Below are 26,003 nucleotides of genomic sequence, written 5' to 3' on the forward strand. Positions count from 1 at the left end.
AATTTTATAACAATTTCACAATATTTCTCACAAAATAAAAATAAAAATTGTACATTATGGTGGATTTATGTATAAGGTGGTAGGTTATTTTAAGAATGTTATGAAACTGCTATAATTTTTTTTTTTTTTTGTTTTTCTAATTTTATCTATTGCATGTTCTCTTTTTTCCTTTTCCTTGAAGGATATTCCGTGTAAGTTTATTGCCAGTGTCAGATTTATTCCAAGCATCACTTCCCATCAAATTTGTTATCTTAATGATGTGCAACATAATCAAACAAAGAGAATAGACATTTTTCTTCTAGATTTGATATGATATGCTCCCATTTACGTCTCTTATATTTTGAGCTTATGGACAAAGTTTTGAGAAAAAGTAAATATATATAATGATATCATTCATAATTTCTTAGACCACCCTATGCGACCATTTTGCATTATTTTTGACTTGTTAATTGCCTAGGCCCTAGGTACGTACATATCATTGGGTAAAATATAATGAGAAAGTCTAGTGCCACAATCACAATACACAATTTGTGCTTGTGGTTGGTGGAAGGGTGATGTGGGGACACCCTTCTACTAACCATAACTCTCCATATGGCGAGTTGTGACACAAGTTGTGCATTTTTCTGTGACACTAAACTTTCTCAAATATAATAAAATACTTTCGAGAGACTCAAAAACCAATTAGAACAAAAAATAACATGGTTTGCACCAATAGTAGTGTTCTTGATAGTCATTTTAAAGTCCATGGATAATGCAATTCTGGTCATTAGCGTGGGAAACGTGGCACATAAGTTAATTAGAGAGTAGACTAAAGGCAACTAGGGGTTGGAAAAATGAAATTGTAATTGATCTTGATTGTTAGAAATTATAGAATAGCAAGGTTACTATGGATCATGTTTTATATAATATCATAGCTACCGTGCATTTGTAATTTTATGTGTTACAATGACTTTTGGGTTGTTATATTTGTCATATTGTGTTCTTTTAGCATGATTAATTTTACCAACTTATTTTACTATTAAGCTTATTTTTGCTATTATTTATGAGTCCCACAACATTTTTTAGTACTATTTATGGGCTACACTATACTATTTCAGCTAATTTTTATTTTTATCTACAGTACTTTTCAGTAAAAAGTTTTCAGTTTTAGCAAAATAAGCGAATTTCAAACAGAACCATTGTATACCTAATATATTTCATTCAATTGACGAGTGCATTATAGGGCAAATATGAATTTTGAAGATTTGGTTGTTTAAGGTTTTATAAGACACATGTATAACTAGCAAACAACTTACAACAAAAACTCTCTACTGCTCCAAAATATTTGACCCTTCAACCATAAGGATGTTTTCACAAATGACACACCCATGGTAGGACCGCAAACTCCAACTGACTCCAAGAACTTCTTGGAGTGTCCTTGCTCCCATGACAACAAGTTTGTGGTAACACATTGACTTCAACTTATTCACCAATTGATTTCTAGATCTACCTTGATATCTCTAATATAGTGAAATCAAGAGAATTAGGGTTTGGAATCTTTTTATGTAACGCAGTTCTTTATCTTTGTTAAAAATACCAAACAATGCCAATTAAGTTATAATGTTTTTGGCCTCTCTCATTTGTTTAGTAGATCATAATGTGCCCTTACGTAATCTAGCCAGTAGGGCATAAATTACTGTTGAAGTATACATCTTAATGGGCTTTGATTAAAAATCAGATTTCGGCACGTGTGTGAAGTCTCTTATCGGGCAGGTAAGGTTTCTCATAATGCATTTCCATGTGCGTGAAGTCTTCCAACATGTTCACGTCCAAATTCATCCCCTATCAAGTTGACAAAGACTTTTCATTTTTGAGTTGATGTTAAATCCTCTTCTTGCTCTCAAATTACAACTCTAAGATGCAAAAAAATTCACTATTTGACACAATTTGTCAACACGAATACATGTAGACCTCATAATGCATTTCCATGTGCGTGAAGTCTTCCGACATATTCACGTCCAAATTCATCCCCTACCAAGTTAACAAATACCATTCATTTTTGAGCTGATACTGAATCCACTTCTTAGTTTCAAATTACAACTTTAAGACGCAAAAAGACTCACTATTTGACACATTTTGTCAACACTAATACATGTAGACCTAATAAGGTCTTATTAGGCCACATTTATCTTATTTTTTTGTCATTCTCATTTTTTTAATATTTTAACATTCATGGATTTAAAAATAGTTTGGTTTTGATAGAATGACTTAAAAAAAAGAAAAAAAGACCAGGCCTATACAATGATATCCTAAAATTATCCTAAAAGCTCTTTTCAAACAAGATTTATTTCATTATTCGAATCCTTTACACCGCAACACCTATACACACGACACATGCCAATTATGATGCTCTTAGTAAGAATACTTTTTTTCTTCAATGATCATTTGCGGTATATATTAAAACATAAAGAAATATGTTAATAAAGTTTAGGCATCTTATTATGTCGTTATGCATCACTCACTGCTTCGTGAAGTTTAAAATATGCATTTTTTGCGTGAAAGTCTCTTATCAGATAGGTAAGGTTCTCACAATGACTTTATCCAGAAGAACATTCCTGTTAACTTATTGACCACAGGAATTGCAGCTTTTGTTTTTTTGTTCATTTCACGTTTAGTCCATGGATGGTTTGAGATTGTGGGGGCCAAACATGCATGCATTTTGTGAGTTGTGTGTGAGTTTAGGGTTCATATGTTTTTTTCTAAGTTCAGGCTGCCTAACAGATATATGTCAAAGTATACACGTCAGACTGTGTAAATAAAGTGAGAATTACGTGTGGGTGTTTTATATGGTTGTTGGGTGTGTCAGATTGGAGTGGAAAAATGAACTTTTGAGTTCAAGTTCTTTCTTTAATCCAGGTAGAGGAGAAGTTCGAAGCCGTTTGATTAGTTTAATCATTGCTTTACAAAAAAGTTTTAGTTTTAAACAGAGGATATGAATAATATTGAAGGTGGCCGGTGCAGCATCCAAATTGGCAATTAATTAAGAAGGCGATAAAGCATATGGATTTTGATAAAATAAACTAATCCATAGTTGATCATAAATATTTGGATTAAAGTTTGGGTTTTTTATTTATTTTTTATTTTTATTTTTATTTGGAATGGTTAAAAATACTTAGATAATATATATGCTAGGATATTTGGCAACTCAAACTCACACCCCCTACTAATCCAAGCATTTATTAGTGACTACGGAAGTGCCAACTTGTCCAACCAGGCAGTGGTCCTGAACTGTTTTTTAGTTGGCCATACTTATGAACCATTTTAGAGTGATGGAGTAGAATTAACTAAAGATTTCGAATTTGGTATGGATGGGGTGTAAAATCTATATTTTATATCATTTAGTAAGTGATTGTCATATCTGTTTTTTATTTAAAACTTAATATAACTTATCACACCAAATAACATCTTCATAAACTTCTAATTGGGTTGGATTTTTAGATGAGTGATAGAATTGATTAAGTGTAGTTATGCCTATTCTTTAATATATGATAAGATAATGTGGCATGTTAAAACTGGAGCGTATAAAACTTTTATAATGATTACTCTTTACCAATAAACTTCTTTTTAGTTTTTAGTGTCGGCAAGATTCAATTCTAAAGTTCTTTATTCATTTAAATCCACTCCCCCCAATGGATTGAACTTCCTAAAATATTTATAATGATTACTCTTTACCAATAAACTTCTTTTTAGTTTTTAGTGTCGGCAAGATTCAATTCTAAAGTTCTTTATTCATTTAAATCCACTCCTCCCAATGGATTGAACTTCCTAAAATATAATTGTATGATTGACAATGGCATCCATTGTAAATAGAAATGTAGAACAGCTAACAACTCATGCAAAAATGCATCCTTATCATGATCTTGCTCTTTTTTATTCTTTTCTCTAATGTCATGTGAAGTGTCGCAACATTGTTCATCCCTATCTGTTATCCAAATAATTTCATGTACTTGTCACCCATCCAAAAAAATAAAATAAAAACTCATGTATTGTCACCCTATTCATTGCACCAAGCTTTCAATCCAACCCATTAGCCACAACCCAATGGTCCCCAAAGGTCCACTAAAAATTAATGGGCCTATTTGGGCCTATAAAAAAAAGCCCAATAAAACCAAGGACATTTTGGTCATTTCAAAAAACCCTACTTGCAAAACCCTAGCATATATGAACCCTAGAAAACCTCACAGTTTCTGTGACTCACTTCACAGCGCCCCCATAGCTATTTCATACAAACTCCTCAAACCCTAAACTCCACCACCAGAGACCCCGAAAATGCCTCCAAAGCTCGATCCCTCACAGGTGGTGGACGTGTACGTCCGAGTCACCGGAGGTGAGGTCGGAGCGGCGAGTTCACTCGCTCCGAAGATCGGTCCACTGGGTCTCTCCCCGAAGAAGATCGGAGAAGACATAGCGAAGGAAACCGCCAAGGACTGGAAGGGCCTCCGCGTAACGGTCAAGCTAACGGTCCAGAACCGTCAGGCCAAGGTGTCCGTGGTGCCCTCCGCCGCCGCGCTGGTCATCAAGGCGCTGAAGGAGCCGGAGCGCGACCGGAAGAAGACGAAGAACATCAAGCACAACGGTAACATCTCGCTCGACGACGTCATCGAGATCGCTAAGGTGATGAAGCCTAGGTCCATGGCGAAGGATCTTAGTGGGACCGTGAAGGAGATTCTGGGAACTTGTGTCTCTGTTGGGTGTACTGTTGATGGTAAGGACCCTAAGGATTTGCAGCAAGAGATCACTGATGGTGATGTTGAGGTTCCTTTAGACTGAAAATCAGCTATGTCAGGGGTTTGAAAACCTTGAATTTACCTTTTTTGTTTTGTTTTGGGTTTTGTTGTTTAATCAGTTTTGAGGCATGGAAAGAAAATTTTATCCTTTTTTTTTTTGTTATGATTTAATGGTTATGTCTTTGAATTTTTAGGGGTTAATGTTAAAATGTTTGGAAACAGAATAGAGCGGATTTGAATATCATAATGCATTTGCTAATGCAACCACAAAGAAAATGTGATTATGATTTTGTTTCATTTTTGGTTTTTTTTAATAGTTTCTATGCTTGTTAATGAATGCTTTTGAGAATCTAATGTGGGAAATGTAGATAGGCTCAAAATGAAATCTTACGAAGTGATTATTATCAAGTAGTTTTGTATGGGTCTTTCGACGATATTGAGATGCATAATTGAGCTGAATGGATATAGAAGGTTAATTTTGTTTTGACAACATAACTTTTAGTTTAGTTTGCTAAGCAATAACAAAGAAAATGTGGGTCTGATTTTTGGTTTCTGCGCTTGTTGATGAATTTCTTGAGAGTATAATGACATTGAAATGCTCAATTGAGAAGTATTATGAAATAATTCTAATCAAGTAGTTTTTAATGGGTTTTGATGATATTGAAATGATTGAGCTGAATGGATACGTTCTTTCCGGTAGGTAGATTGTGATATTTGTAGGTCAATTGTGTCACACTTTTAGTTTAGTTTGCTAAAGAAAGAAAATGTGGTTATGATTTAGTTTCATTTCTTGGTTTTAGATTCTATGCCAGTTGATGAACGTCTTTGGAATTTAATGACTTTGAAATGATCAATGTGGGTAATGTAAATACCATATTTTTAGTCCTTGGGTACTTGGAAGTATTGCTGAAATGAGAAATGTGAATGGTTTGAAATGGATTCTGATAAACGTTATAAAATAATTCTAATAAAGTAGTTTTGGATGGGACTTTTGAGGTATTGAAATGCATAAAATATCATTTGAACTGAATGGATACATTGCCTGGTAAAATAGATTCGTTTCTGGTTGCATTTTGTTTTGTTTATGGTATTTACTCATCAGTTATAGAAATTTGTTTCGTTTATCTTAGAATTCTTAGGATCTCAAGGAGTTTTATGTATGCTGATTAGGGAGCCCTGAGTAGTCACACTCATTTCCTTCGAATATTTTAGCATCTCAAGATGCTAGAGAATTCTTTGTTTGTTGCTATGATCTTGAATAAACCAGGTTTTTTCCATGATCTGGAATAAACCACCAGGTTGTTTTATCGGTTTATGTTAACTGATTTTAGGTTTTAGGTGTAAGCTACCATGGTAGCACTGTCTATCACATTGCCTAAGGGTTAACAATGGGGGTGCTTAGTGCTTACTGGTAATGTTTGTATGGTGTTTGTTGTTTTGGTTTGAAGTTGTTTAATTGATTTTAAATATATAGGGCTCATAATTCTGGTTCACCTGGTGTATATACATATAAATACATGTCCTTTTTCTCAACATGTTTATATTCTGGGAATTACTATGTCAATACATGAGCTTGCCTGGCTGGTTGTAGAAATATAGAAAACAAAAATGATCCCTATCACCGGTTCGAAACAAAATTCTAAAAGTCAGAACAGAAGCTATGTTGTCAAACTGTATCTAACAAGCTACATAATTGAGATTACAAACTGGATTGCTTTTTCAACCACTTGAAAAGTTCCAGGCAATGGTCTCATAAAATATTGTGCTTTTTACCCCAAAATGCTTAATTTTGTCAGATTCATTCCCGTCACATCCCAACCTCGTTGAATCTCTCCCGGTGTTCACTTGGTGTTGATATCCGCCTAAAATCAAATCTGCGAAAAAAGAGTTCCTAGCTTTCTAATTTGAAGTATATGGAGCATCGTTTATAAATACTGGAGCTTTTGCTGTGGCTTTGTTCTAGTGCATTGAGCTAATTAAAAGATTAATACTTTCGAATCCAAAAAACAAAGAAAGAAAGAAAGAAACCAACACCCAAATGGAGTTATACCAACCCACACTCGAGACCCTCCCAAGTGGATTGAAATTCCAGTTTGGCGATTTCCGAAAGCTATACCAACCCACACTGCAGTTTCCATATATTTGAAAAATCAATCAATTGATCCATATTCTCTAGTGACATGAAGGTGAAAATCCTAAAACTGACTGACCTCATACTACAAAGTGATCCAAACATCTATAATCTATTGCTCCAAATACCCATTAAATCACTAAGTACCACCTATCATCACTTTAGTTGCTACAAGATAAATTCCCCATAATGCAGCTCCAAATTAAAGACTTTCAACGTTGCCTCCACCTAATATATCTGGAACTCCTGGCAGTTAATTGGGTTATACATAAATTTATGTGCAAAGGATCAAAAAGAGATAAATAACCCATATTAATAGATAGCATTTTCTTTCTCAAAAAAAAAAAAAATAGATAGCATTTGAAAAGACAAACTAGAAAATATCATAAGAAAGATGATGAAAAAAATCTATCATTTATAAGGTTCAGTTGCACAGTCCACATCATTTAAAGAAACATTACAAAAAGTGAGAGCTATCTACATGCAATGATTAATACAATAACCCAAACTCCCAATTATAAAGAATGTGTTGCTTACAACTTCTATTGCACAATCAAATGCAAATTCCTAGGGTGTACTTTTGGTTTGCTTTTAAAGCGATCACAAATGCATATGAACTAGACTACCAAGTAGCTTTAAGAACATCCACATCAGCCTACTCAATTTTTTAACTAAACTAATCCGAAAAACTTCACTTTTTCTAGTTTAACTATCTATTTTTATAGACATACATCAACCTCAACTCCCTATCACTACTCAAATTTTATAACTATTATTTTTATTATTTTTTATCCATTCACATTTACAATCCATTAAAAAAAATAAAAAATACAACCCTCCCCAAACACCCAACAAATCCCTTTCACCATGTCTTGCATCATCCACAAATAATTTTACATAATTAATATTTCAAAACATATAGTATCGTCTTTATTTTTCCTTTTCCTTTGCAATATCAATTAATATATACAAACAAAACAAAACAAGATTAAGACATTAAAAAAAACCTGACTAGTTTATAAAATTTGCAAAGTCTACAAGTTTTTTTCTTTGTTTAATTTTTCATACTTAATAGTAACATAACTAAAGGCCAAAAGAAACAAGGCATGACAAGCTACAAACAAAATAATAAGAGAAGGACTAAGAACAAGAAAAAGAGAACTCCAATCACAATATTATCATTCACTTTTTACTTAATACCAAAAAATGGTGCACACATTTCTATACAACAAAATTTGACAAGTTTAGAAACACCCTAACAACAAAATCCATGCATTGTACAAAAACGTTGCATGACTAGCTTGCTACATTGCAACAATATTCACCGATTACTGTTCTCTTGACGTTGAATGATTTCTTGGTGGAGTTGGCTAATGTATTGTTACTGCTTTGGATCCAAGTTTGTAGTATCCATCATGGTAATTTCTAATTCTTTCATCATTCGTTTTAATTGAAGCTTCTCTCTCTTAACATGAATCAACTCTTCAAACTCCATTTTCTTGATCTCCACAAGTTCTTGGTGCTTCATTTTCTTAATCTCTACGAGTTCTTGAGTTTGAGAAAATTCCCTCTCAAGAGCATTTTTTTTTTTTTTCTCATTAGATTATTTGTTCTTCTTTTCTGCCATGTCATTCAATATCCCTTCAAGATTCAAAATCAAACTATCATTACATTTTAGTTTATTTAATCGTTTCCTTTTCAGCCTTCCTACCGGTGGTCTCTCCAAAGTCTACAAAGAAAGCATAAGAGACCTCGTCTTCCCCTAGATGTATCGAATGCAAAGTAGAGGAAAAAGATGTTGCGGTTGATAATATTGTTTGAGCCTTAATTCCAACCATTTTGGTTGATGCCTCAAGATATTTCAACAATGATCAAATCGGAATGCAGTATTTTGGACCTTTAGATACGCTTCCTTTGCCTTATTAATCTGAAAAATTGACAAATAGAAATTGAATTTAATGAATAAATAGTATTGGTGCATTAATTCATTGATACTACTTTGAGCAACAATTTTTTACCTTGTTTTGCTCATTCACACTTCTTGGATTAGTCATCTCAAAGCTAAGAACCCAACAAACTTATTAGTATGGAGTTGAATTGTTGACCAACTATTCATTAGAGAGTTTGCAATACGAGTAGATGCAAATGTCTTCTCTTTATTGAAGCACTCCAAAACTCTATTCCAATATGTTTTGTGTTTTTGTTCATTCCCTTGCATCGCGTCTACTGAAATATTGAGCCATGCTGACACAAAGAGACAGTCTTCTTCTACCGTGAAATTACCACCCGATGTGTCTTCTTAGTAATGGATTCCATTTGAACTTTAGGTGGAAACTGTAGGGTATGGACGTCATCTTGTGGAGAGTCCATCATAAGTTCATTATTCATGTTAGACCCTTCTTCTAAAAGCTGTGTGAAGTTCCAATCCCCCCTACATTTGTGAATCCATTCCTTAATAACAATAACATAATAAGCAGCAATATGATGAGAAGTTAGGCAAATCAACTTTACATACAGCAACAAAGAGATCACAAGATTACCAACAAGTAAGGCAAATCAACTTGTTTATATGAAACCACCCACAAATGACGATTTGGTTATTAAGAATAAGGAAGCTCAGCCCAGTCTTTAGCTTTATCCTAAGCAAAACTTGGGCACAAATTAGAATGAAACAATTACAATTACTGTCCAAATCATATTTCTTGCTGATCATACATAGATGACATGATCCAAACAATGATCATATTAAGTTCATTGATTCATACTAATAAAGTGACTAAACTTCAGAATGGCCACACCAACCTACCGCTACTCTCCTTTTTCTGCGTTTGTAACAGACTGTGAACAAAGTATATAACACTAAGCACAGAAACAGGCAGAGTTATACTAAATTATTGATTCCCTACCTTAAAAACAAAAACGGACATATAAAAGGTAAAACTGCAAACACTACAAATATGAGCAAACAATGAAGAAGAAAACTGGATTGCTCTCCTCAATTGCCACGGATAACTACTAATAAGCAATAATAAAAAAGACAAATAAAAGACTGAACTATATTATCAACACTCAACAGACAGAGATTGAATCCAAAAACCAGAGTGAAAATCCACATTATACTAAACCCCAAAAAATCATACTACCTCGTTTATTTTGGATGGAAAACTATAAACCACCAAGATTTCTGAGCTGTTTTCAAAAAATAAAAAGAGGTTACCTAGCAATATTGTGCACTTTCATGATTCAGACTAGCAATATTGTTTAGTAGGTTGTTTACAAAGAACAGAAAGTACAAAGCTTATGACTATGCTCATCCTGCATTTCAATGAATTGAAAAGAGACTTAACCAAACACTCAAAAATACTATAGAGCTTTGCAGTTGAAGCTCTACTTCCTACATGGCACTATTTTTCCTTCCTTTTCCTTTTGTTTACATTTACTTCTATTCCCCATTTATCAGTCATCAAACAGAGCATAGAGTATGAAATCTATTCATGTTGCACAGCAGTACCAAGTATCAAAACACACAAAAGTCATCCATGCCAATTCACACCTACAAGAAAGTGAGTTGTAGTATTCTATTTTATAGTATTCAATTTTATCCTAGGATCTTCCTCATTGACCGTTCTTTATTTAGGTCCAGATCTGAGCAGAGAAGAATGAATATATAAAAAAGAAAAAAAGAATCTACTGAAACAGATACTCTAATCAGATGTGAAAATGGGTAAAGAAAAATGATAACTTTGAGCAGCAAAACACATCCTTGCTACTTCAAGATTAATGAAAAATACGTCATAATAATTGAAGCTGACACCTGTTCTGAACACACCCATAGACAAACAATCCCACAAGCCGCTGACCACTCGCCGGTATATGGTAGACATACCCACACTCAATTGGGCATCATACCCATCATCAAGCATTGGGGAAAATTTGATCAAAGCACAAAGCAATGAAAATTGGGGAAGAGAGAGAGAGAAAGACACATTTTATTACATAAAATTCTACAAAAGACCAGCCTAACCAGGTATACCTTTGTTAATCTTTGGACTAATTTGCACATCCATCTCAAAACTATCATTGTTCCTTGGCAGCTGAACCTGTTTGAGCTTTTCCAGAACCTCGCAATAAATAATCTAAATACCGAAGTTGTATTAAAAAGATAAATTTAGAGAGTTGATAGGATGCTCATAATAAAAAGAAGATACTGTTAATGTGTGTCAAATAATATATATTTATTCATTTACACCCGTATCCAATCTCGATCTTATTCTTTCAAAGATATTTAGTTTTAATTATTTATTTATAAGTAAAAGAAATTTTATTGCAAATGAAAGGAATTATAGCATGTTCACAATGATGAGCATAAAGCAACTTGAAGAAGTACAGGCAAATCAAATAGAAGATCTAAGAAAAAATTGAAAATAAAAAATGGAAGTACAATTAGTAAAACCCCAAGCTTGAGATCATTCAAACGAAGTGTGAAGTGGCAAGGACTTCAATTCCTCAATAGATCTCATGCCATCCTAAAAAATATGGTTGTTGCACTCTTTCCAAACTAGCCATAACATGCACGCTGGCACCAAGTTCCATACATTCGAAGATTACTTTGACATAATATAAAAATAATATATGAACAACTACACGATTCATGACATCACATTCAATGGAGGGGGCAAATATAGACCCATTCAACCAATGCACTTTAGATAATCTCAATAAAATGCCCTCTTTTCCCCAAAATACTGACTCAAGAAATTGCCCCCATCATATGAGTTTCCAATTATGAAATATCTAATGGAGCTAAACCATTATCTTTTCATATTCATACACGCCTTATATAATACACAGAATTGTATGAAGCATCCAGCAATAATTTTTGTTTACCAAATTCTCTAAGGGAAACTTAATTTTGGCACTAGGACCAAAGTTCTAATGGTGAGTGGTGATGTGAACCACATTGCATGAGCTAAGTCATAGGCAATAAATAGGTGGTCTAGGCATTCCTCTTCTGTATCACATAATGGGCAAGAAACATCAATGGTGAGATTCCTAAATGCTAACTCCCTTCTCACTAAAAAACCATCATTTAAGAACATAAGAAAAATAATGGCTTTAAAAGGGAGTTAAATTTTCACTGGGAGTTAAATAGGCTTTAAATAGGCTCTCTTGATTGTAAAAAGACCTGACTGAGCATGGGGCCAAGTCAGTTTCCTTGTACTTCCAAATCAGTTATAATATTGTATTCCAATGGCCACATGCCTTGGAACTACTTTGAGAATTTAGTTTGTGCTTTAGAGAATGGTCTATCAGATGCAAACAGAGGAACCTAAAAGATAGAAAATTCATTTTTAACCATGAAAATGAACTTAAGGGATGAAGAAATTTTATTAGCAAGCACAATTGCGATCCCAACAATGATGAAGTTGTGGCCGTGTCCATTCTCATTAAATCAAATATTCATAATTAACACAAAGGTAACAAGTAAATAAAAACGTGTGATTTTATATTATGTTTCTAAAAATAACTCCTCAACCAATCATATATAAATAATATTCTTAAAACACCTCTTGTGATGTCTAGTATTGGGGTTCCAAACCCCCTCCCCAATTTACCTAGGAAAAAAAAACCTTAAATATTACGATCAAGGAACATGTTCTCATACATATTAAAGCAAATCAAATAAACTAAATAAATGAATATGACTCCTACCTAATTAAAAACTCCTTATTAGTTTTGCTACCTGAGAAGTCTAATGAACAGAATCTGTAATCCCAATTCTTCTCAACTGCAAATACCTTCCCTTGGCAGCCCATTCCAAATTTGCAGCTTTTAGAACCTCTAAAATTACTGTTTAGCTGTTTGAATAGTCTTAATGACAACCATATGCCAAACTCTTTTCAAGTGCAAATCATTTAGTATTAAACAAAACCAAAATCTCAACAAACACTTGTTTGTTTTTTTGTCAACAAAACTAACCAAAGATTGTCATTTTGATTAACAGTCAACTCATTATCTCAATATGTGATCCAAAAATTTTATTTAATTTTTAGAACATTAAGAGCAAGGTGCACTTTCAAAGATGCATTTCCAAAAGTATTTAAATGAATTACCTACCTTTTTAATTGTAGAGAGTACCTCTTGATGACCTTGACATAGGATCTAGTCCTTTAATGACGGCTCCACATTCCTAGATGAAAAGGCCAAAATAAAGATTTGAAACAATTAATTTGTATAAAACTATTTAAATCTCTAAATCACAAGTGATAGCAAATAAAAAAAATTTAGTACATGCCATAGCAAAGGAGTCTACTCTTTACCTCCCATCATAGCTCTTGAAGCTAAATCTAGGCATAAAAAAAGGTATTTTTTAAGCAATTGAATGAAAGGGTAAATCGGTTTAAGATATTTTCAAAGAAAACAAGGGAGTTCAATACCACTAAACTATTATGAAACAGTTGCAATTTAACTCATCGACCTTGTACCATCCTCCCATCCAAGAATATTCACCAAAACATTGATCACTAAAGTAGGAGATCCACAAAATAACATTTCCATGGTCTTACATTTGAGGATTACTTTGACATAATATAAACTTATTTTAATTAGAAATAATTAAAACAACTACACAGTTCATGACATCACATTGAATGATGGGGGGCAAATACAGACCCATTCAACCAATTCGCTTAGATAACCTCAAGAAACTGCCCTCTTTTCCCCAAAATACCGACTCAAGAAATTGCTCCCAACATATGAGTTTCCAATTATGAAATATCTAATGGAGCTAAACCGTTATCTTTTCATCTTCATACACACCACATTTAATACATAGAACCGTATGAAGCATCCAACAATAATTTTATTTACCAAATTCTTTAAAGGTTTTACACCATCATATAGAAATATCATGAAAAGAGAGAGATCTATACCTCCAATATATGATCCTGTCAGGTGCAATACTTCCAAGAAAACTGCTGAAAAGAACACCAGATGGTTTAAATGCAGTGTCCACTTCCCATGTGTTTGCTGCATCACTACAGATAGAAAAAAGCTAAGCACTATGACTTGGGACAGTAATGCACTACCTTGTTTCTATGTATTAAAATATCCCAAAGAGTGTTGGCGAAGATGACAGTGAAGTAATAGCACTGGTCTTGTGACTGACACACTCTTCCCAGCCAAGAAGAAACTTAAGGTTGACTTGACTTTGGCTCTAGGTCCTAAGTTCTAATGGTGAGTGGTGATGTGAACCACATCATAGGCAATAAATAGGTGGTCTAGGCATTCCTTTTCTGTAGCACATAAACGGCAAGAAACATCAATGATGAGATTGCTAATTGCTAACTCCCTTCTCACTAGAAAACCATCATTTAATAGTTTCCATAGGAAAAATAATGGCTTTGAAAGGGAGATAAATCTTTCACAGGGAGTCCCACATCTGAGAACTATCTCATCTTCCACAGGGCAGCCACATCTGAGAACTATATCTCTGAATTATGCTCCTTCCATCTAAGTATTCATTATGGAGAAGCCAATAGGTTCTCTTGATAGTAAAGAGACCTGGCTGATCATGGGGTCAAATTAGTTTCCCTGTACTTCCGAATTAGTTATAATGTTGCATTTCAATGGCAACACGACTCAAAACTACTTTGAGAATTTAGTTTGAGCTATAGAGAAGGTCAATTAAATTCTAACGCAGGAACCTAAAACATAGAAAGATCATTTTTAAAAAAGAAATTGAACTTAAGGGATGAAGAAATTTTATCAGCAAGTATAGTTGCAATCCCAACAATGATGAAAACACGTGATTTTTTTATTTATTATTTTTCTCAAAATAACTCTTCAACCAATCATATATAAATAATATCCTTCCACAGATCCCAACCAAAGGTTTTTGGATAGCATATATTAAATGATCAATCACAATCTCAGGGGTTGAAGGGATACTCTAGTGGTTCCAACACCTCTTAAATATTATGATCAGGAAACATGTTTTAATACGTATTAAAGCAAATAAAATAAACCAAATAAATGAATGAGCCAATCTATGACTCCTTATCCTAATTAAACACTCCTTATTTGTTTTGCTGCCTGAGTAGTCTAATGAACAGACTCAGTAATCCCAATTCTTCTCAACTGCAAATACCTTCCTTTGGCAGCCCATTCCAAATTTGCAGCTTTTAGAACCTTTAAAATTACTGTTTAGCTGTCTGAATGGTCTTATGACAACTATATGCCAAACTCTTTTCAAGTGCAAATCATTTAGTATTAAACAAAACCAAAATCTCAACAAACACCTATTTGTTTTTTGTCAAAAAAACTAGCCAAAGATAGTCATTTTGATTAACAGTCAACTCATTATCTTAATATGTGATCCAAAAGTTTTATTTAATTTTTAGAACATTAAGAGCAAGGTGCACTTTCAATGATGCTTTTCCAAAAGTATTTAAATGAATTACCTACCTTTTTAACTGTAGAGAGTACCTCTTGATGACCTTGACATAGGATCTAGTACTTTAATGACTGCTCCACATTCCTAGACAAAAAAGGCCCACAAAAAGATTTGAAACAATTAATTTGTATAAAAACTATTTAAATCTCTAAATCATAAGTGATAGCAAATAAAAAATTTTTAGTACAAGCCATAGCAGAGGAGTCTACTCTTTACCTCCCATCGTAGCTCTTGAAGCTGAATCTAGGCATAAAAAAAAAAATAAATAAATAAATAAAAAAAGGTATTTTTTAAGCAATTGAATGAAAGGGGAAACTAGTTTAAGATATTTTCAAAGAAAACAAGGGAGATCAATACCATTGAACGATTATGAAACGGTTGCAATTTAACTCATCGACCTTGTACCATCCTCCCATCCAAGAATATTCACCAAAACATTGATCACTAAAGTAGGAGATCCGCAAAATAACATTTCCATGGTCTTACCTCAGAGGTTTTGAATTCCTGCAAACACTTCAAACCTAAAAAGTAAAAAGAAATAACAAAGATAAACCTTTAGACCAATAGGACCTTTCAACATTTTACCACACTAACCATCACATGATTCAGCTTGGCTGGATAGATCTAAAGCATTTTCATCTCTGAGAGTTGAACTTGAAACACCTAAGCAGAAAGAAAATATACAAAGTGATTCCCAATTAGGGGAAAAAGGATAGGATTATATAGCACATAGAAACTTCTCAAACGTTGCATGTTCTTATGTTTTCCATCCAAATCTAGAAGTTCTCAATAGTTAAACCACATTAAAGAAAAAAAAAGAGAAGTAAATGAAAAAACGCAGTAACCATAAGAGCAATGCAATCAATAAAAAAAAAGTTACTTTAGTTAGAACATTAACGTTTGGCTGCAAAAAAATTCAGGTTTAAATTCGTACTTTCTTTGTATTTTGTTCTTTGTTTGGCAATGTAGAAAATAAGTATACAAAAATGGTCAAGGTCGTCAAGTAAAATTATAGATTATTCTTTTTTTCTTTTTCTTTTTTTTTTTAAGAACAAATGAATTTACATATAGAAAACACCAGTATCTAAAAGCTGGAACACCTAACAACAAAAACAGAGCAAGCAGGAAACTAAATAAAAGCTAATACTAAACTTACAAAGAATCAAACTAAAACCCTCAATTGTGGTAAACTCAACTAAGGCTTTAATGTCTTAATGCCTCCCCAGACTTGACATTGTTGCAGAATACATCATCATTTCTTTCAAGCCAAACATAATAAATTACTACAGACCTAGCAGTTTTTCTTATGGTGCCTTTAAAACTTTTGGCCTTCAACTTATTTTTACCCCCAAAGAACAACTTGGTACCAACTATATGCCTAGGATTATATTAGACACTATGACATAACTTGCTGCCACAGCCTCTTTGAGAAAATAGGATACTCAAGGATTCTGAGTCCATAGTTTAGTGCAAAGTTGATTTTTATTTCTCTCCGTAATATGTTCAATGCATTCTTGTTCAGCTATCACTTACCTCTCAAGAAAATAATGAAAAATCTAAGTAATATTATTCAGTGAATCAATAAAAGTAAAGAAACATCTATGACAATTAATAATATCAAAGTTTAAAAGACAAATATTATAATAAATGAAAATCAAATTGCAAGGTGGAAATGGATCTTAGACCTACCAATTACTTCAACAGCAACAACAACTGCATTAAAATAAATTAAATTAAATACTTGAGAAACAGTCCTATGAATTATAAAGGCAACCAAAGATGTGAATCCAATAATGCAACTAAAACAGGCATACCTTGGCATCGAGGTTGCTTTCAGGTGGAAGCATAATTCTTTGAAGTTTGATCAAGATCTTCTTGCCTTCTTTGATGGTGGAAACTGATTGAAGTCAAAATTATTGTTGTCAAAGGCATGGGCCACTGAAGAGGAACCCTGATCAAACCCATCACTAAATCCCAAATTTTGCCGACCCAAGCCTAATTTGGACCCACTTGTTGTATTCACTGGAAGCACTGGCAAAGAGTGGAGAATGGTGGTGTCTTTAGGAACCGAAGGAGCCAATGTTCTCCTACATCTGAGTCATTATATTCAATGCTTGCAAATGAATCCAAATCTTGCCGACCCAAGCCTAATTCGGACCCATTTGTGGTATCCACTGGAAGCACATCAGATGGCAAAGAATGGTGCTCAATGTCATCAAGGACTATGGGAGGGCAAGCATCTCTACTAGCAGATGAGTCCAAATCGTGCACATCATCACGAAATGATGATTCAAAGTCTGGGTCAGTGTTATCACAAATCCGAGCAATTGAAGAAGAACCCAGATCATCCAACCCATAAGTAGAGCCCAAACTTGGCTGACCCATACGTAAGTCGAGCCCATTTGTGGTGTCCATTTCAAGCCCCACATCAGATGGGAAAGAATGGTGATTGATGTCATCAGGGACTGAGGAAGACCCACAACCATGCCTAGCATTTGGACGCATATAACAGATGCAGTCTACATGGACTCCCAACCATGTAATTTTGGGCTCATCAAAAGAAGTGTCATCATCATCATCATCATCATATTCATAATCATACTCGAGTTCAACTGTAATCCTAACGTCATTCTGTTCAGATGGATTTGATTCCTTCCATTCCGGAAGATATACAAGATGTAAGAAGAGATGCTCAGAACCTCTTCCTGTAAAGTGACAACTTAATATTTTTTCATCTGAAAAACCATTGGTGGAATCAACAAAACAAGTTGCTGCTATAGGTTTCGCCTTCGCCGATCAAAAAGCAAAACAGACAATTAATTTATGAAATTCACGGCCAACCACGAATGATACAGAATTTCCATCACTCCGATGGTTCAATTTGAACTCCTTCGGAATCTCAATTCTTGGTAGTACAAGTTCAGGAGGCCAGAAATCAGAAATCTCACGTCTCAATGTGTACCCCTTCGGAAGCTCAAATCTTGGTGGTAGAGGCCAGAAATCAGAAAACGAGGGATCCATGAATATTTCTTGAAACTGCTTGCATTTAACAAATACAAGAAACTGAAATTTAAAGATTCTCGTAATATATATCACTTAAACTTACACACACATACAGAGAGAGAGAGAGAGAGAGAGAGAGAGGGGGGGGGGGGAGAGAGAGCTCACCTGATTCAATACTCTGCATGATGATAGTAGATCCAACGACGTGCAGTTTGCTGCGTTCACGCTTCTTATATGCTGTGGAAGCCTTGGAATTTCTCGTAGCTTCTTGCAATTACGCATGCTAAGTTTTTCTAATGTGGTAAATCCAATAATGCTTTCCGGGATTGTAACAATATTACAGCCATCTATTATTAGAAAACCTAATGAGGGGAAGGAATCGGGCTTCATCAAAATATGTGATTCAAGTATATGTCCGTCACAATCACGGACTTCCAGAAAACTCAAGTTCGTAAACTTACATCCTGAAATGCTAACAAGAAAATCCCCAATGTTTTGACAATTAGCTAGGTTTAAGCAATTAAGCCAACTAATTTGATACTTCAATGACGAATGCCATTCTCTAATACTACTATCATGTAAATATAAACTGTGACATTTCATTTCTCGGTAAATACGGGGAAACTTTTCAAGGCTTACGCAGCCGCATAGACTAATAGATGGTAGAGATTTCAACCTAAGGGTGCTGGGAAGAATTTGAAGTTTTTTGCAATTATCGAGCGCCCACTCCTCAAGCTTATCAAGAGATCCAATGGCCTCATGAACCTCAATTAAATTTTCACAGCCCATCATGTGCAAGCTCTTTAAGTTTGGGGCACCCAAGTCAGGTAATTTTTCAAGACTTACACAACCATCTAGATTAATACGTTCAAGAGATTTCAACTTAAAGCTGCTAGGAAGAATTTGAAGTTTTTTGCAACCCCAGAGTCTCCAACATTTGAGCTTACCAAGAGATCCAATGGCCTCATGAACCTCAATTAAATTTTCACAAAAACTAATGTCCAACCGCTCTAAGTTTGGGGCGCACAAGCCAGGTAATTGTCTAATGGACATACACCCTTCCAAATCCATACTTTTCAAATTATTGTACTGGCCCCCCTACAAGGGAAAAAAACCCCAAAAATTGTTCATCAACAAAATTTTAAAAATAACATTCAAAGAAATCAAAATTCATTAATACTAATACTCATACCTGCTTGAATAGATTCTCCAATCTAATGCAACTACGCGGCATCCCAAGTTCAACAAGTTGTTGAGGACAATAATTGGATGGCAAAGAAGAAGGATATTCGTCCCATTCAAGTAACTTTAACTGATTGGGAAGATATTTAATTTCTTCAGAAATAAGTACATTATGAACCATAAGAAATTTGAGATTTTCCATATTTTTGAAAGCTTTGGCGTGTAATTGCACTGTTATTGGATCAGGCGAATGCCACATTATACCTCGAATTTCGTCTGACCCCTGATTGGATAAAGAATTAAGTGAAACATATAACACAATAGAATTTGCCAAATCTATAATAATCATGAAATTTTAAGTGAAAATGATACTGTTAAACTTATATTTGCTATGATATTAAAAAGAAAAAATTATCAAAGAAGAAAAAATTATCACTTCTACCTGATGAAAAAAGAAGTTAAAATCTAAAGAAAAAGAAGTTATACCTCACTTTCAGTTAGTACTTCAAGTGCATCCTCATAATGCCATATCCTGCTACGTTTTTTGAGGACTGGTGATTCTTGCCGAACAATTTCCCTACCCATTTGTTGTACCAAGTCATGCATCCACAATATGCCAAAGTCACCAATAGTTATGAGACATTTATTAACAAGGTTTGGAATACCAGATTTTGGATATAATTTGCAAGCATCTAATATATTTATAACATTATCCTCGTTCCTTCCCTTGAAGAAACATGCAATATCGAGGAAAATATGCTTTTCCGTTTCCTCCAATCCATCATAACTTACTTTAAGTTTTTTATAAATATCTCCTTTAGGAATGTTTCTATATTGCTGTATTGCTTCTTTCCATTCAGAACTTGGTTTTCCATACAAATGAGAACCAATTATTTTTAGAGCTAATGGTAGGCCATTGGCATATTGTATGACTTGGTTTACAAGTTCAGAATAATCTTCCTCAAGTTTTTTTCCTTTGAAGGCATGTTGATTAAAGAGTTCAAGAGCTTCACATTTGTTCAATTCCGTCACCTCGTAAGTTATACAAATGTTTCCAAGATAATCGAGCAAGTGTCTGTCTCTTGTTGTTATAAGGACTCTACTTCCTGAAGCAAACCAATCATAATTTCCAATCAAATTATCTATTTGTTGGGATTTATCCATGTCATCAAGAATTAAAAGAATTCTTTTACAATGAAGCATTTCCTTTATCATATTGGTTCCACGGGCTACACTCACCACCTTCAAATGTTTGTTCCCTAAGATATTAGAAAGGAGTTTCTCCTGTAGTTGGATCATGCCATTATTTGTTTCAGAATTTTCTCTAACATTTTCTAGATAGCAATATCCTTCAAAATGCTCAAAAATTCTGTCATAAACAACTCTTGCAATAGTTGTCTTACCTATTCCCCCAAGTCCATGAATCCCTACCATTCGAACATCATTTGCCTTAATATCTAAAAGTGATTCTATGGCCTCGGCACGAGAATTTACTCCAACAGGGTGATTAGCATCAGATAAGTGTATGCTATTTGATTTGGTATACGATATGCGCTCAATAATTTGTTGGATAAATTTGTATTCAGGGCCGCTGCCAATCACAAAGCATACAAGACCTTAAATGAGTTGGACTAGTTGAAATTATGAATATGAAAATAAAAGAATCAAGATGTCTAGTTTTGTGCATTACATCCTACACTTGACATATTATCAATTGAATTAAAGGATATAATTCAAGTATTTGAGAAGTATCATTTATTTTATTTTATTATATATTTTTTGGGAATAAGATTTTGGCTTGCCGTACTTGACCAAAATAATCAAGAAATTTTGGATTTAAAAAAAATGATGGGAGAAACTTTAACATTATCAACTATCAAGTCTTCGAAAGGTATATTTTGTTTCTTTGCCAAACCAAAATGACATTCTATACTTTATTCAAAACTTTGATTTTGATTCATTCTATTTCTTTCCGTAGTAAGAAATTGTTTTAGGCTTTTGGCAAGTAGTTGCATGGAAACTTCACCTTAGGTGAGATAAAAGTCTGTTGAAAACCATTTATAACACTTTGAACGAAATGATTAAGAAAATTAGAGAAATGTTTTTGAAAGGATTATGTGGATGAGCCTTGATTCGAACAACACTTCCTCTTCTCACAAGTGTGGGTGAAAGGTGAGGTCATGAAATTAAAACTCATTGGATGTGTTTGCAACTTACTAATAGGGGGAGAAAAACTCAAAAATATGTTAGACAAACTCTTTAATTAGTATGATTAAATTCTTCTATTTCTACTAACCTAATTGCCTTAGTAATTGAAGAGATATCATAATAGATTTGATAGATTTGTTATTTTATTTTTTATTTTTTTTCATATTTGGCATTTGTGGGTGTAACAAAACCATTTTAGAAGTCTAAAAGTCATAAAAGCTAATGTTCTTAGATACATACCTATCTTTATATGGCAATCCGGACAAATTAGCCGCTTCATTTAGAGCTGCCCTCCACCTCCGCACCTTCTCTATGTTATCCTTGAATTTGTTTTCTTGTTCAGCCAGTGCTACTTCGAAGTTACCTTTTTGCTTACGCACATCAGATGGATCCACTTTGTAAAAAACAGGTAGAACCAATTGTCCATTTTGCTTACAGTTAAGAATCTCGACAAGTTCATCCAAGCACCAAGACGAAAATGCGTAGTTTTGAGAGAATATAATAATTGAAGTCCTAGCCGATTTGATAGCTTTGAGAAGTTCCGCTGAAATTTGTTCTCCTCTTGGGAGTTCATCATCAATGAAGGTCTTGAAACCGTTGTCAACCAAAGCACGATATAAATGGCCAGTAAAGCCATTGCGGGTATCTTCACCTCTAAAGCTCAAGAAGAAATCGTAGTCCCACCGGCGAGTGGGAGAAGAAAAGGAGTCTCCTTGTTGGATTGATGAAGCCATTAGAGTCGACAAGCAGAAGATTGAGAAGATCAAAGATGTGATGAAATAAGAATATTCTGACTTTTTTGAACTAAAAGTCTTCACTCTTCAACTGATTCGCTCCAATCAATAAATTAACCCCTAAAAAATAAACACAACGAGAAAGATTGAAAACTTACAGCAAAAAAGCAGAGCTTTTAAAGATCATCATCATCAATCATAATAATCAATCATATCATAAACTTCTAGCGGCTAAACTAAGAGAAGATGAAATGAAAAGTGATGAGAAGATAGGGTTTGAGATTATACCTGCGACTCTGCGAGCTGTGTTTCTCTGATCAAATAGAAGAAGATGAAGATGAAGTGTAGAAGAATTAGTAAAGGTAGAGTAAAGAGTAGAAATAGACACAGGGAGTCACGTGGGGAGGGTAAAAAGTAATGTTTATTTAAGTTGAATTGAAACTTCTTGGAAGGTGCCTTCCCTACAAATACCATTCTATGCATATTTATTTACAAAAATGACATTTTTTTTTTTCTTTTATTACCAATTTACCAATCGGTGTGGACTGTGGAAAGGACAAATCAGTAAAGTAACCAATCCTTTTAAAAAAAATAAACCATAAGCCCCAATCAATTCACTTCATTATCAATTTAGATTTTAGCTCAATAGTAATAAGTAATAATAATAATAGTAAGTAATAATATTTTTATTATATATATTTATATAAATGTATATTGTGGTAATTCCAAAACGACATATGGATAATTAAAATATTCTATTCTAGGGACCAAAACTAACAATAATAAACAATGAATACACTTTTTGTCGCACTATCATGGTACCAATAATTTTTTTTAAACAATTAATTAAATGAGAATTTTCTATATTGCATTGAAAATCTTCTGTAGTTTGTTATTTTGGAGGATGGTTGTTATTTGTGCTTATGATTAATAGTTTCCTTAGGTTTAGTAATGTGTTAGTGGGGAACTATCAAAGTGAATATTAGGGGTGTGTTTGGATTGAACTTATTGTTGCTGAAACTGAAAACTGAAAACTGAAAACACTGTAGCAAAATAATTTTTAAATGTGTAAATAGTACCGTGGGACCCATTTTTAATATTTTTTTAATGAATAAAGTGACTGTGGGTCCCATAAACAGTACTGCTACAGTATCGATACAGTGTCGTTTGTCCCCCTTCTCTGCAAAACGCGTGAAATGTAAAAAAAAAAAAAAAAAAAAAAAAAAAAAAAAAAGAACAAAACGCAGCTTGGAATCACAGAAGCTGAATACAAACACACACTAGATGTGCTTGTTCCTAATTGGTAAACCTAGATGACTCATTTTAGTTGCGAAAATCAAGTCTTAATTATTAGAGCTTTAAGATCGGTCTCTTTATCAGACTGTCCAGAGGTATTGTGCATAACATCATCCATCAGCCATTCAAAATAGTAAGTTAGGAACGTTTTCAAAGAATTAAGAAAACTAACATCTCGAGTTTTAGAAACTCGAGATCCATATTATAACTCGAGTCCAAAAGACTCGTTCTGTGAGTGTGAAAATGTCACATAAATCTCAAGTCTTTAAAACTCGATTTCCATGCAAAAAATTTAACCTATAGTGGCGTTTTTAAGCTTTACAGTGACGTTTTAAAGCCCTATAGCGGCGTTTTCCTGCAAAAAAATTTTAGAAGTACAGATTTAGGAGGTCCTATAGTGGCGTTTTTAAGCCCTATAGTGACGTTTTATAGACCTATAGCAGCGTTTTTACTCAATTAATGGAAATCGAGTTTTTAAAACTCGATTTTCAGCCTGATTTTTTTCCCAATTCAACTTAATCCACTTACAAATCGAGACTTAAAAACTCAAGTTTTATCTTAGAACTCGAGTTTTAGACACTCGAGATGTTAGTTTTCAACATTGTTTTGAAACGTGACAATTAACTAAATTTTTTAATATTTATTGTTATTTAGAAAAAAAATTCGACTGTCCAAAAACTATTTAGCCTAATGGGTTATTAGTTTTGAGACACTGAATGATTCCATGGTGCAAACTTTTGAACAGAGGCTCTTTCATTTGTCAAAAAGTGAGTGAGAAAACAGTATGATTAAAATGACTTCATTGACAACGCGGAATTGACTAAAATCATTGTGTTTACTCACACATACATTCGCTCCAATCAACAAATTAACCCAAAAAGAAAAAAGAAAAAAAAAAGAGGAAAACATACCATACATTTTCTTACACACAAATGAAAGAAAAAGAAGATGGGAAAGGAAAAGTAAAAAGTAGAAGAAAAGACAAGGAATCACGTGGGAGGGTAGGACTTTCTCAATTTTTAAGATGATATGAAACTTCTTGGAAGATGTCTTACTTTACAAATACCATTCCATGCATATTTATTTACAGAAGTGCCTCTTTTTTTTCCTTGTATTTACCAATCAGTGTGGACTGACTTCATTGACAACGCGGAATTGCATTGTGTTTACTCACACATACATTCGCTCCAATCAACAAATTGTGAAAGAAAAAGAAGATGGGAAAGGAAAAGTAAAAAGTAGAAGAAAAGACAAGGAATCACGTGGGAGGGTAGGACATGAAACTTCTTGGAAGATGTCTTACTTTACAAATACCATTCCATGCATATTTATTTACAAGTATTTACCAATCAGAGGACTGGAAGAATGGTAAGGAGTCAAGTGAGGAGGAAGGGTAGGCTCAAATTTTAAGTTGAAATGAAACTTCTTGGAAGGTGTCTTATTTACAAATGCCATTCCATGCATATTTATTTACAAAAGTACCATTTTTTTCCTTGCATCACCAATCGGTGTGAACTATGGACTGGTGGAATACGAGAAATTATTCGGTTCTTATTGAGGATTATATCACAAATACCTAGTGGTCTTCTACTCTAGTAATATAATGTGTCCAATTTAAATGAGTCATTATCATACTCACGCTCTTTCAAATAAAAAAAAATATATAAAATAAAATAAAAACACATCTCAGTTCCAACATCAGCAGCACAACAACGACAATCCTCTGCCCACTCTGACACCATTAGGACGGTGAGCTCTGTGGCCCAGAACAGCATGCCGTTATTTTTGTCCTTAAACACAATGTCGTTCTCCTCGTCCCCAAATGCTTACAACTAGATCTGGAATGGGTTTTGCAAGGGTTTTTGGCTTAGATATTCTCACTGTTAGGGGTTTTTGGCTTGAAAACAAATACTCTAGAATATTGGAAAAATACCGGGCATGGGTTTTACAGAGCATTGTGGAGCCCAACATTCGAATTTCCTTTAACTAAAATATATGAAAAAGCTAATAATGTGATCATGTGGAATTTGTTGAAATAGGTATTTATCTAATTGGAATTAGTTTCATCAGCGCTTCAATCGAAGCTTCCAATATTAATTCTGCATCCCAACGCAGAGAGCCAAGGATATTAAATTTTAAAGTCTGGTATTTCAATTTGTTGATAGAGGCATGGGATTACATATATTGAAGTTTAAAGTTGACATTTTTATTTTCAAATCAATATGTGT

General features: G+C 33.8%; 2 protein-coding genes across 3 annotated transcripts; one reads left to right on the forward strand and one right to left on the reverse strand.

The window, feature by feature from the left end:
- The first annotated feature begins 4,214 nt into the window (after positions 1-4,214).
- Positions 4,215-5,063, forward strand: LOC115952231 (60S ribosomal protein L12). Its single transcript, XM_031069319.1, has one exon. It carries the CDS (start codon positions 4,309-4,311, stop codon positions 4,807-4,809), a length of 501 nt encoding a protein of 166 aa, XP_030925179.1. The 5' UTR covers positions 4,215-4,308; the 3' UTR covers positions 4,810-5,063.
- A 2,987-nt stretch (positions 5,064-8,050) lies between these two features.
- On the reverse strand, positions 8,051-22,879 carry LOC115953244 (TMV resistance protein N-like). Of its 2 annotated transcripts, XM_031070826.1 has the most exons (16): positions 22,768-22,879; positions 21,986-22,599; positions 20,941-21,128; positions 20,024-20,643; positions 19,548-19,820; positions 18,521-19,453; positions 17,167-18,388; positions 17,042-17,065; positions 15,710-16,015; positions 15,569-15,595; positions 15,364-15,436; positions 13,830-13,934; positions 13,015-13,087; positions 10,931-11,033; positions 8,916-9,328; positions 8,051-8,824 (listed from the first exon to the last, which is right to left on the reverse strand). In XM_031070826.1, the coding sequence occupies exons 2-7, from the start codon at positions 22,477-22,479 to the stop codon at positions 18,149-18,151; spliced, it is 2,748 nt and encodes a 915-aa protein (XP_030926686.1). In that variant the 5' UTR covers positions 22,480-22,599; positions 22,768-22,879; the 3' UTR covers positions 8,051-8,824; positions 8,916-9,328; positions 10,931-11,033; positions 13,015-13,087; positions 13,830-13,934; positions 15,364-15,436; positions 15,569-15,595; positions 15,710-16,015; positions 17,042-17,065; positions 17,167-18,148. The 2 variants fall into 2 exon arrangements, with proteins under 2 accessions (XP_030926686.1, XP_030926685.1); XM_031070825.1 differs by having other exon boundaries at positions 20,024-21,128.
- Positions 22,880-26,003: the final 3,124 nt, after the last annotated feature.

The sequence above is a fragment of the Quercus lobata genome, chromosome 7, assembly GCF_001633185.2.
Source record: "Quercus lobata isolate SW786 chromosome 7, ValleyOak3.0 Primary Assembly, whole genome shotgun sequence".
Classification (NCBI taxonomy): domain Eukaryota; kingdom Viridiplantae; phylum Streptophyta; class Magnoliopsida; order Fagales; family Fagaceae; genus Quercus; species Quercus lobata.